We start from the raw sequence: 12477 nt of genomic DNA on the forward strand, positions 1-12477 counted from the left end.
GGCCTTGGCTGGGCTTGTAGTACCTGCAGACTGCTGATTCTTGAGCCTAACAAAATGATAAGCTATATCCTATTATTTACTCTGTAGTTCTGACGTCTAACAATGGTCTGTTTTTAAAATGTCTTTGCTTAATCTTCCTAATGAGTTCAGAGGCCTTTGGTTAAATAAACCGATTTCAGAATCGAGAATAAATGTTTTCAACACATGCAGACTGAACATAGGCTGATCATCAATAACTGTTGGCTGGATAAGGAACTTCTGGTTTTTCAAATGCATGTAATAGTTATCTTTTTAAAATGCAAACATAGCTCATACCTAAACTGAGAGTGCTCTGTGGAAGACATTAAAAATGGTGCATTTGAGGCTTGAAAACTAAAGTTGGGATGTGATTCTCCATAATGAGAGGTGGTCATCAACTAAGAACCCACATGGGAGTTTGTCCTCCAGCCATGCCGTCTGGTCTTTAGCAGAGTTTATTTTCATGGTGTCCTAGGACATACTTATCCCCTTTATAAAATCTCACCAGTCCTGAGAGTGGGCCTATGGGATGGCCACGTGGTACAGCTACTGCGGTGGGGCGATCCCACTGTGCTGTAACCATTCTGAGCTCTGCCACTCAGGGCCCCACACCCGTTGAGCTCCTAAGCCAAGAGGCAGGAAGGACGGCCCCACTCCTCCTTCTGCAGGGGCTGCAGGAAGAGGGGCTGGACCTGGGGGCACAGATGGAGGCTGCTCAGCCTCTCATCCAAGGGAACCCCAACCACCAGCACAAAGTGGACCGGCTTTCCGCTGACTACCAGGCCCTGCAGAGGTCTCTGGAGGTAAGGGGTCGATGGGGGACGTGTGCTGGGACACACACTAGGCCTCTGGGACTTTCTCCTCCTTATCTCCTTCACTCCTTCCAGCCTTTCTGTTTGCTTTCTCCCTTCCTTTCTTCCTTTCCTCATTCACTCGGCAGATGATCATTGAGCACCTCCTATATGCCAGGCAGTGTTTGAGCCCTAAGGGTGGAGGCAGCCTGAGCAAGACGAGCCCCTGCTCCTAGGTTACGTTCTAGTGGGTGTTTGGACAAGGAGTCAGCAAGCAAACAAGTAAATATACGACTCCCCATGTGCCTGGAGACGGAAGAACAGAGGAGGCTGATCTGATCCTAATGCAGTATGTCCAGCTGGTTAGCTACCTCAGTATGAGGTTGAAGTGTCCTGGTCAAGGCTAGTCTCATCTGCAGTGCCCTCTAGTGGCCACCTGGATCTTGGGTGTCTGCAGTTTTGATACGGGAAGGGAAAGAAAGGGGCTCCTTCAAAGTGGGCCTAGAGTTGAAACGCAGGCTCCAGGCCCACCCTGACGCTGATTCAGATGAAGTCCTAGGTCTGTCTGCATTTGTAACAAGTGTCGGAGGGGTTCACAGGAAGGCCGACTTCAAGAAAACAGGCCATGAAAGGGGTTCTCCACCCTATTGAGCCTACCCTGTTTTAATAACAAATATTCCTAACATCCTCTGCAATCCTGAAATTCATAGATAGTATAAGTTAAAATTAAAATTTTAATGTAATGCCCTGTTTGTAATAGAAAAGGGAAATAAAAGGGAGGTAATTATAATGAAATAGTGTCTTTCAACATGTAAGTGCCCCAAGATGTCCTCACCAAAAACATGAGGAGGTGATCTGAACACACCCCTTTGTGTGGCAGCCCCAAATGCCTCCAGTGAGATGTCCTGAAGTGTGGACAACCTTTGTTAAAGTTTCAATGGATCCAGAGTGCAGTTTCCTCCAGTTCATAAAATAGATGCATTCCTGGAAAAGTTGATGTGTTTATTAAAACTTGTAAAAACCTCTTTGTGTCTGTATGTTAACTGGAGAAAGACTCTAAGCTCAGATCTTGATAAAGAGGGTTTTCTCCATTGTGGATGTTGGTAGAGCAGAAGAAACCTGGCAGGGGGGCAGCTCCACTTGCTGGACTGTCCTCCCAGAGCGGGTGGGAGCACCCATAGCTCTCACGGGGTTTGTGGTTCACCCCCATGCCATCGTTGTTGCAGCCACCAACCCCGATGAGTTTTCAGCAAACACACCTACAGGGACCCACTGGGCTAGTGAGGCATAAGGTCTAGGTGAATTCACTTAAGTCCACTTAATACATTAGTAGCTAGGGTCTCAGGGCTGAGGCAGGGGGAGTAGAGAAACAGGAAACACTGACCCTGCCCTTTAGGAGCCACAGAGCCCCTAGAAGCAGCAAATGTCAGCTTTAATGCCTACATCAAATGGTGAGCCAGCTGGATCATAATAATTGGAAGAAGCGGTAGTAACAGTGCCGAGTAGTGGGGTTTTAGGTAATTTTTCAGGCTCGTTAGTGTTGTGGGCAAGCGCAGTGCATCCTCTCTGGGGGCCTGGCACCCAGTGGGGTCAGCCAGTGTCTGCGGAATGCAGGAAGGCCGAGAGTCACACGGACCTAAGCTGGGGATCTCAGCAATAGAGGGGGGACAAAGCCTGGGGGCTGACAGGCCTGTGGTGGGCTGAGAGGGAGGGGCTTGACGGGTCCCAGGCCAGGTGACCAGGAGCTTGGAGAATGGCCACTCTCCTTCCCTGGAGACAGAGAAGAGTGAGGCCCCAGCCTCAGAGCAACGACTGACCCAGGGAGAAGGAAAGAAAAGACCATGTAAAAAAATTTGTGTGTCCAAGTATGACCCCACACAGAAAAGCAAACATCTAAGTGTGCAGCGTGGTGAGTTCTTAAGACCTGGACCCATCTGTGTTACTAGCACCCAGATCATGACGCAGAATGCTCCCATTCCCCAAAGTCCCTCCTGCCCCCGACAGCCACTGCCTAGCACTCCTGATACCTGCAGGTAACCCTGACCTTCGACTTGGAACATTGTAGGTTGGGTTTGCCTGATTTTTGTGCTGTTTCAACTGAATGGGACAGAATGGTTTCTTTTGCATCTGGCATCCATCTGTCCGCGTGATGGCTGTGAATTCACCCATAATGTTGAATTAGATTTTTGCACAGATTGCTCATTCTCTCTGCTATAAAATATTCCTCAACTTACTTATCCACTCTGCTGTTGAGGGGCGCTTGGGTAGTTTCCATCTGGGGACGATTATAAGCAGCACCACACATGCCTTTTGGTGCAGGTATGCATACCTGCTGGGTGCACACCCAGGGCTGAAATGGTTGGGGCATAGCAATGCCTGTGCTCAGTTTTAGTAGATACCAATCTATGGGTTTCCCAAGTGGTTGTCCGGATTTGCATCCCATCAGTGGGGGACAAGGGCTCCGATTGCCCACACCCTTATCCAGACTCAGTATTTTCCATACACGTAAGACAGTCTTGGAGGCACTTTAAACCAGGGCTGGTCTTTCTGGGGTAAATTCCTTGCACTGTGCAGAAGGCAGGAACAGTCTCTGTGTTCCTCTTGGGAAGCTCTGGGGGTGTCCTGCCCCAGGCCCAGACAGGGTGGAGTGGCCCAGGGTCTCTGCCTTGCCCAGAGCTCAGGATACCTTGCGCCCCGGGCTGTGCCACAGGACCTCGTGGACAGGTGCCGGCAGAGCGTGCATGCACATTGCACCTTCAGCCACGAGCTGTTGGAGCTCCGACAGTGGATGGCCATGGTCACTCAAAAGCTGGAGTCACACCTGGGGGATGCAGGCTCGTGGGATGCCCAGTCCCGAGAGGTGGAAGTCGAGGTAAGTTGGCTTTCCTCACAGAGGTTCCAGTGCCCTCCCCTGCATCATCCCCAAAAGCAGGCTGGGGAGGCCAAAGCTGCCATACTGGGGTGCAGAGACCCCTTCCCCAGGACCTCCCTGTCCCACTCTGTATGTCCATGTCTGTGCGTCTGTGCATGTCTGTGTGTGTGTCCTTCAGAGGCTGCTGGCTGAATTCCCCGAGAAGGAGGCCCAGCTGCCCCTGATTGAAGCTCACGGCCGGCTGGCGATGGAGACATCTTCTCTGGAAGGGGCTGCTGCGGTCCAGGAGGAGCTGGGGGAACTGGAGCAATCCTGGAAGGCCCTGAGGCTGCTGGAGGAGAGCCTGCTGAGGTGAGGGGGTCTCCCAGCTTGGGGCCTGCTCTCAGACGTGCCCCCTTCCAGCCAGGGCAGTTCAGTCGTGCTGGGGGCGCCAAAGTCTGGGGTTCTGCTGTGCTCCAGGCACGATGACGCCAGGTGCTCTGGGCTCCTCCAGTCTGGCCCACTTCGTGATTCTGGCAGGGTAATAGGAGCAGGGAAGTGCCTCAGCTCAGGAGTCAGCCTCTGGCCCCTTCTGGCTTGGGTCCCCCCTGCCTCAGTGGGTATGTGTGCCTGAATGACAGTAATGTGAGCCTCCAGTAGAAAGAGGACATACACATGCCTTGGGGACATTCTGGCAAACCTGAAGGACAGGCACTGACCCGGGAGGCCAGAAGTTGTTTCTGCCCCAGTTCTCTTCCTTCTGCCTGACCGGTGAGTCCCGGTCGCAGCCCCACACTGACTGGGTGAGTTTGTCTCCTCAGCCTTCTCAGAAACCAGCAGCTGCAGAGGACAGAAGTGGATTCAGGGAAGAAAATGATTTTCACCAACAACATCCCAAAGACTGGGTTTCTCATCACCCCCACGGACCCCATTCCCAGGCATCGCCGTCAGGTGGGTATGTCCAGTGGGACTTCTGGGGAGAGGCCAGATCCTGAGTCAAATAATGGGAGGTCTCCAGCAAAGGCCCCTCCCTGTCCAGGGCCACCTGCTTAGCTGGGGACCTAGGCACATCCAGCCTTGAGTGAACCTGCCCCCGCTGTGGCAGAGGTGTGCCTTGTGCCTCTGAACAGAGGGACTCAGAGACCCCAGACCCAAGCCGATAGGGTGGGTTACGGGCATCCCTGGGCAAACGGTCCTCACCCCTCAGAAACACCGGCAGCCGCCAGCAGGGAGGAACATCAGCATTGAAAGCTTCCTGCTGGCCCCAGATGGAAAACTGAAATCACAAGATGGGTATATTTTAGTGCCATAGTTGTATTTTGTAAAAATAACCTAACTCCATTGTGTCATCCATCCCTTCCCTGACTTTAAAAAAAGGAACCACATTAAAAAGAAATTCATTCCATGTCCTTCAAATACAACACATCAGCTCTTTCGTTCTCCCATTCATTCTTTCATTTCCCGATGCAAATGATGCATATGGACTGTTGCTCTGTCCAAGCACTGCACTTGGAGCTGAGCTACAGCTGTGAGGAAAACAGATGCTCTGTCCCCGCAAAGAGCTTAGAATCCAGAGCAGAGCTGAAAATATTGTGATGTGTACCCTGATCGTATTAAAATGCAGACTCTGATTCAATAGGACTAGGGTGGGGTCCCAGAGCCTCCATTTCTTTATGCTCCCAGGTGGTACCCAGGCTGCTAAGCCTTGGAGCACATTTTGAGGAAGAAGGAAGTGGGAACCACAGGCAACTAGATAAGGGTTTACAGAAAGCATGGGACTCAACGGCAGAGGGGCACATGCTAGGGAGCCTGCTGCAGAGTAATTGTGACCCCATTCTGGGGTAGCGGAGCCCTCCCAGGAGAAATGAAATGTCTGGGAATAAAACCTCACTGCTGAGCGGGAGGCAGAGAAAGGAGTGAGAGGTGTGTGTTCCACTCAGAGGAGACAGTGTGCATAAGACCCAGAGGGAGGCAGCACAAGTGCCCGGGACCAGATGTGTCCACGAGTTCAGGCTCAGAACAGGGAAGGTGGCGTGAGCTGAGGAGGCAGGCAAAGCCACAACCTGGGGCTCTCAGGCCACATCCAGGAGCATGAGAAGCCCCCGAGGTATTAAAGCAAGGGCTTAGCTGAATGGATTTGCATTTTTGATAGATCGCACTGGCCACCAAGCCTGGAGGGGGCAAGAGTGACAGAAGGGTGGCCACTGTTACAGCCATCCTGGTAGGGAGGATGGTGGCTGCCACTAGGAGACCAGGTTGGTGACCACGACCATCCGCTGCCGCAGCTCCAGCTGCCTAGGGCAGGAAGGTGCAGTGTTCCCACATGCTATGCCGGCACCCGTCCATGAAATCCTGCAGCACAGCCCTGGGTTCCCAGGGTCCCCTGAGCACGGGCTGAGACCCAGAGCCACCCCAGTCATGCAGGACCCCCGAAACTCTACCAGAAGTTAGCTCCTAGCATTGAGCAGAGAGACATTCCTCATCCCCTCCAGGCCTCCCTCACCACCTTGTGAGCATCCTCATCCGTACCCTCTGCCTTGGTTGGAGTCCCCAGGATGCGTGTCTCCACCTCTGATGCTGATCATGCTGTGCATTCCTGCAGGCAGATCTTCTCCAGGACGGAGGCGGCAGCCACGAGGATTTCCCCCAGCTCCTGAGGAACTTTGAGCTGTGGTTGCAGGTGGAAAATTCCAAGCTGGTTAGAATCATCTCAATGAGAACTGCCACAGCCTCGGACATGAGGTCCAGAGGAAACAAGCTGCAGGTTTGTCCCCAAGGAACAGCTGCTGTCCCATACAGTCTGTACCTATAGGTATGTTCACCGCCCAGGAATTCTTCAAGAAAAGGAGCACATGGCTTGTGAGCTATTTTCATTTATATATAAATAGCTTAAAACTTTTTTTTGGTTCAAATATTTTAGAAGAACTTTACAAGAACCATTTATTCATTCATTCATTCATTCATTCATTCATTCATTCATTCATTCATCAGCTGACTTGGAAAACCTACCTTGCAAAATATCACCAGTAATCACCACTCTCAGTTAGCTATTGTTGTGTAATAAATCGTCCCAACAGTTTGTGGCTTTGTACAGCACCTATTTTAGCTAATGATTCTGAAGGTTGGTAACTTAGGCTGCGCTCAGCTGGGCAGTGCTTCTGGTCTTGGCTGGGTCCCCTTATTTGCTGTCAGTTGCAGTCAGCAGAGTGGCCCTACTTCTGGGGGTTGGTGACTTGTTGGAGATGAACATGAGCTGGACCACACTTTTCTTGTCCTGTGGAACAGCCTGGGCTTCACATACCGGAGACATCATTTAAGAGAGCAAGTGGGAGCATGAAGGCTTCTTGAGGCTTAGAGTAGGAACTGGCACAGTATTCCTTCCCCCGCATTCACTGGACAAGTCAAGTAATGGAACTGCAAAGTCATCTTGCAAAGGGCATGGCTGTGGAGGATGGGGAGGTCATGGCCATTTCTGCAATCTATCTACTGCGAATTTTCTTTCTCCTCCACTTTCCCATCTAATCAGTCACCAGCCCTCCTTGCTTCCACCTCCTGGATATTTTTGTTTCTGTCCCCTCTCACTACCACAGTCTTAATCTCGGCCCTTAACTATTTTTGACCTTGATTATGGCAGTAGGTTGCCAAATGGCCTCCCTTTTCCTGTTGGTCATCCAGGTCATGGCTCATTCTGCAGCCACAGTGACCCTTTAGAATCACAAATATGACCATGTCCTTGCCCTAATAAAAACCTGTCAGTATAGAATTCAACCTCCAAGTGTATTACACAAAGCCTTTCTCAACCAGGCCCTAGCCTACCTTTCTTTTTCCTTGTTTTCCTGCAATTTCAGTAAGAAGTGTTAGAGTTTAGGTTTCTTTTTATTTTTCCTACTTGGATTCATCTGAATTCTTGAATCTGTGGTCTAGGGTCTTTCCAGAAAAATCTCTGACATGTCCTAAAATGTCTCTGCCTTGTTCCCTTTCTGTTCTCCTTCTTGATGTCATTTAAATGTGTTACCCCTTCCCACTGCCTCTATGACTCTACGTATTTTTTCATTCTTTTGTCTCTTCAAATTGCATTCTGGATAGTTTTTCTAACCTGTCTTCCAGTTCACTAATTCTCTATTTAGCTGTATCTCATTTGCTGTTACACATGTCTCCTAAATCCTTAACTTTTGATACTGTATCCATTCTAGAATTTCTACCTGGTTCTTTTAAAATAATTCTCTCTTTTCATAGCTTCCAGATCCTTACTGAAATATTTCAGCTTGTCTTTTCTTAGAATACAGTAAACATAGCTGTTTTGTGTCTAATAATTCCAACATCTCAAGTCACTTTAGGAAAGTTTCTGCTGCATGTTACTTCTTTATGTTCTTGGTGTCTTGCATGTATGTGACAGCTTTGATTATGGCCATGTGTTTGGCAAAATAGGTATAAGAGTAATTTGTGATGTAGGATCATCTCTTCTCCAGGGATGATTTTGTTTGTGACTTCCAGGCAAGTGAGGTCTTGATCATTCTGAAACCACTGAATCCAAGTTCAAAGCTTGAGGATCCCTGGACTACTGAGATGACTTGGAACTGGGCTGCAAATCCACACAAGGTCTAAGTCAGGTTCTGATTCACCTTTAGGAGTCTCAGCTGAAGGGGGAATGGCTTTTCAGATCTCTGCCTCTGCAGGGCCCAGACTTGGACCTTTGTCTCCACGGACCTGCGAGACTGCCAAAAGCACGCTCTGTTTCACAACTACTTCTTCCAGATTGGCAAGTGTCCCGTAGGCAGAAGCAGGCCTGGTCACTGGCTCACTTCTCTGGGTCGGTGCTTTCCTAGGTTTTAGCCTAATGTGCTTTGTCTTCTTGTTAACTCCTTGGTGCCTTTTGAATGTTTTTAGTATTTTGTCCTCAGTGAGAGGTTTGGCCCAGTTACCTAGCTGGCCGTGAGGAGGAAGTCCTTCCTGCCTACCTCCTGTCTCATATGCTGACACTCCTCTCATTTCCTGACACCACCACCCAAATCCAGCCATTTCAGGGACAACTTTCTCTCATAGGGCTCACGTTCTACAGGGATGGGAGACGTCAGCAACTTGCCTCTTATCACACACAGCTGGTAGGATGCGGCAAAGCCAAGATCCAAAGCCAGAATTTAAACCCAGACTTGCATTTAGAGCCCTGCTCACTCCCCCACATCACACTGGGGTCTTGGAGGATAAAGAGGTGCCATCTTGGAGGAACACAGAACTGTATTTTGATAGAAAAATCTGTGCAATCCCAACATCACTCTGCCAGGCTTACACAGGCCAACAGAAAGGCCTGGTCAACAATGATAGCTTTTATGATGGTCACTCTTAGGTCAAGCCCTCTGGAAGACCTGATTCTAGAATGCCAGAGTTGGAAGTGCCTGTGGAGGTCAGCAGTGAGCTAACCCCTCTCATGCAGGAATCCTTTCTGTAACATTCTAGAAATCAACTGCCTTCGCTTCAACTTGCATGGGTGGGATTTTCACTTTACAGGTTCTATTAGCAGCCCCTCAAGTGAGATTTGACTGGCACCTCCTCACCAGCCGGGTGGGGCCATCGGGGCCATTTGGAGGGTGCCTGTGACAAAGCCTTTTCCCTCATAGGAGCTAGAGGCTCGGGTACCGGAAGGTCAGTACCTCTTCGAGAGCCTCCTTCGTCTCAGGCCAGCAAGGGGGACCTCGGATGAGCTGGAGGATCTGCGTTACCGATGGATGCTCTACAAGTCCAAACTCAAGGACTCCAGCCACCTCCTGGTAGGTGCTAAGGATGCCCATGCCCCAGGCCCCAGAGATAGGGCTGTGGCTGAGCCCGAGCTCACTGGGAGAGACACAGACATGCCCTCATTCCCTTCGCCCTGTGCCTCCCCGATCGAGCTGAAATGACTGCACAGAGGAGGGGGAGACTCCTGGGCCCTGGGTGCTTGACTCGCAAGGTGTCATTTGGCCACCCTGCCACCTTGCAAGGCTGGAGCTCCAGTAATGACAGCAGTCACCATCACAGTTGACATTCGAGGAGCACTTTGTTACCCACTAAGCTGAAACCATTGTGTTCATTATCCCATCAGTGCCTGCACAGCCCTCTGCCAGAGTGATCATTCCTCAGTCTCCAGAGGGGAGCTGGGACTCTGAGAAGTTAAATTGCCCCAAGTCACAACTAGCAAGGGACAGAGCCGGCATGAAAACCCCCCTTGTTGTGGTAGGCTTCCCGGAGGGGAGCGCTGGACTGGGGACCTGGAGCCCTACTTCTGCTAGCCCCACTCCCCCACTAACTTGCTTTGTGACTTTGAGCAAGCACTTCCCCCTTGGGGCCCTCTTCTCCTACAGAATAATAAAAATAGCTAAGCTATTAACTGTAGCCTTTATTAAATGCCGGGTCCTCCTAACAACCCTATAGAGGGGATACTGTTATTATTCCCTGAGAACCAGTGAGGAAACTCAGGCAGAGAGGCTGGCCCAAGGAGGAGGGTGGTTGAGCAGGCCTCTGCAGGCCCCTTTAGCCCCCAGACCCCAGACCCCAAGCTCGCGGCCCCGAAGCAGGCGTCCCGGCCACTAGGTGTCAGCCTCGCACCAGCCAGGCTGCAGCCCCCAGCCACCCCGGTGCAGGCCTTCCCAGACGGAATCCCACCTGGGCCGACGTGCGTTAAAAGGCTCATTAAATCGAATCACCTGCTGGTTCAGCCTGTCCAGATGACCAGGTTTTAAAGCAACACTCCCCTGACAAAATGAATATTCCATTACAGGCTCTGTTGGGATTTGAGTTTCACTCACTTAACTTCTTTTTTTCCCTTTTCCTTTCCTTCGCTAAAATAACAGACCCAGAGTTCTCCAGGGGAGCCGACTGGATTCCAAAAGGTATGGCGTCTGCCATCTGCTCCACATGGCTAGAGGGCAGGGCGTCTGGAGTGTTGGTGGGCCTGTGACTCTGGGGCAGGACCCCTGGGCTTCCTGGAAGGTTCTATGAGGTCTAAGGAACATTTATGGGGAATCAGCTCTGGGCTGCCCCGGGCGGGTCTCCAGGGTCCTGGTGCTGGGGAGGCCCTAGGGGTGCTTAGAATGTACTCAGTTATGACAGGCATGTGATAGGAGGAACCCTGGAGTATTGCATCCAAGCCGGAGTAAGCAGAGTGAGCGAGGACACTTAATAATAAGGATGGGACAGGTGTAAACCAGGACTGTCCTGGGAAACCTGGACCGTTCGGGCAAACCAGACCAGGTGGCCACCCAAATGGTAGCCAGGCATATGGGGTTCAGTGGGGGACAATAGAGGAAGAGGCTGTTATGCCTTTCTTGTGCCTACCTATGCCCGCTGAGAAGTGCTCAGAGCCGCTTCCGTGGTGCTCACAGGCCAAAGCCATAACAATAACAGCAGTCGTGGTAGCAGTAATAGTGAGCCGTAATTATCTTTGCTCCACCAATTATTTGTGACCGTCCACTATGTGTTTGCTAAATCATAATTAGGGCATTTCATTTAACCATCCCATCAACACCCAAGAGGCATCATTACCTCCATTTTTGGCATGAGGAAACTGAAATGGCAAGGTAGGAACGACTTACTCAGCAAAGGCCCGAGGCTCCTGTGTGGTCTCTGGACTCTGACTCCAAAGCCCACATCTTAACCTTCTACCCTGTGTCTTGGAGAAAGCATCCCTGGGGCCTGATGGGTCTCCCTGCTTCTGGGAAAACCCAGTGTAAATTGATGTCCCAGTGCTTTCTTTTCCAAGGGAACACACTTGTTTTCCTGCCAAGCCCATAGTGACATGAGCCTCCAGCATGCCGTGCTGCAAAGCGCTCTGCGTTCCCCAGGAGCTCTCGGGCCACGGAATCTCTGTTTCATGCTTTGCACACCAGGATTTCTTCTCGGCCTCCAGCTGATGTTCATGTCTCCACTCTGGGAGAGTGGGTATCCCCTGGGCTGGGCAGGCCCAACCTGCCCAACACTTTGCTCTGAGCCCCATGTCAACCGTTTATGTGCCCTTGGGCAAGCGGCCCTGCCTCTCAGAGCTTACTTTCCCCATCTGTATAATGGGGCTATCAATACTGATTTTACTTCAGTATGAACTAATTTTGAGGATCGTGTGAACTATTGTTTGTAGTTCTTCTGAGAGTCCTGGTTCCTCCCACCCCCACCCCCGATTTAAGAAAAAGAAAGAACCTCATCATGAAAGGGGAAGGAGGAACCTAAAGAGCACCTGGTGGCTCCTGGTGGGATGGGTGACCCAGGGCCGGGTGTCCAGGCTGCCTCTAGCTCTCTTACTTTAAGCCCCTCACTGGTTGGGAGCCCCCTGCTCCCAGGCCAGAGTCCATGGGGGGTCATGCCTTGGTACCTGGTACCTGGCATATAGTAAGTGCTCACTAAAGGGTTTTGACTGACACCCGCCCTGCAGTGCAGGCTCAGGTTCCCGGCAGACTGACTGGGTTCATGTGGAGTGTTCACGGCTCTGTGTTCATTTGCCGCCTCCTCATTCATTCACTCATTCATTCCACAAGTATCTACTGAGTGCTGACTTTGTGCCCAGCACTGTTTTAGGCACTTGAAATGCATCCGTGACCACGAGAACAAAGATCTGCCCTGGTCAACTGTGCCTGCTGGCTGTGGGGAGGGGGTATAGCAGAGAGGGTGCACACATCTAGCTGCTATTGCTCAGCACAGTGGCAAGTCTCTGGGTCAGGGAGCTCTGAAGGGCAGCAGCAGCAGCTTGCGGGTCTTCTTATTTACAGTGTTTATCCTACTTATGGTTGACAGATGTCAGGTACAGTTTCATAAGATATGCAAAGCAGACAGGCTTTAAATGGCTGAACAATATGC

General features: G+C 50.9%; 1 protein-coding gene across 8 annotated transcripts in view; it reads left to right on the forward strand.

The window, feature by feature from the left end:
• The window catches only part of SYNE3 (spectrin repeat containing nuclear envelope family member 3), a 105329-nt gene that overhangs the window by 61777 nt on the left and 31075 nt on the right, over positions 1-12477 (forward strand). For 7 of the 8 annotated variants that reach the window (XM_073241897.1, XM_073241893.1, XM_073241895.1 and 4 more), the window contains 7 exons: positions 687-821; positions 3520-3681; positions 3860-4032; positions 4482-4611; positions 6263-6424; positions 9276-9425; positions 10485-10523. In XM_073241897.1, the coding sequence (XP_073097998.1) occupies positions 687-821; positions 3520-3681; positions 3860-4032; positions 4482-4611; positions 6263-6424; positions 9276-9425; positions 10485-10523 (951 nt within the window). The other variant, XM_073241899.1, reaches the window with a different exon arrangement.

The sequence above is a fragment of the Manis javanica genome, chromosome 8 (genome assembly GCF_040802235.1).
Source record: "Manis javanica isolate MJ-LG chromosome 8, MJ_LKY, whole genome shotgun sequence".
Taxonomy (NCBI): Eukaryota; Metazoa; Chordata; class Mammalia; order Pholidota; family Manidae; genus Manis; species Manis javanica.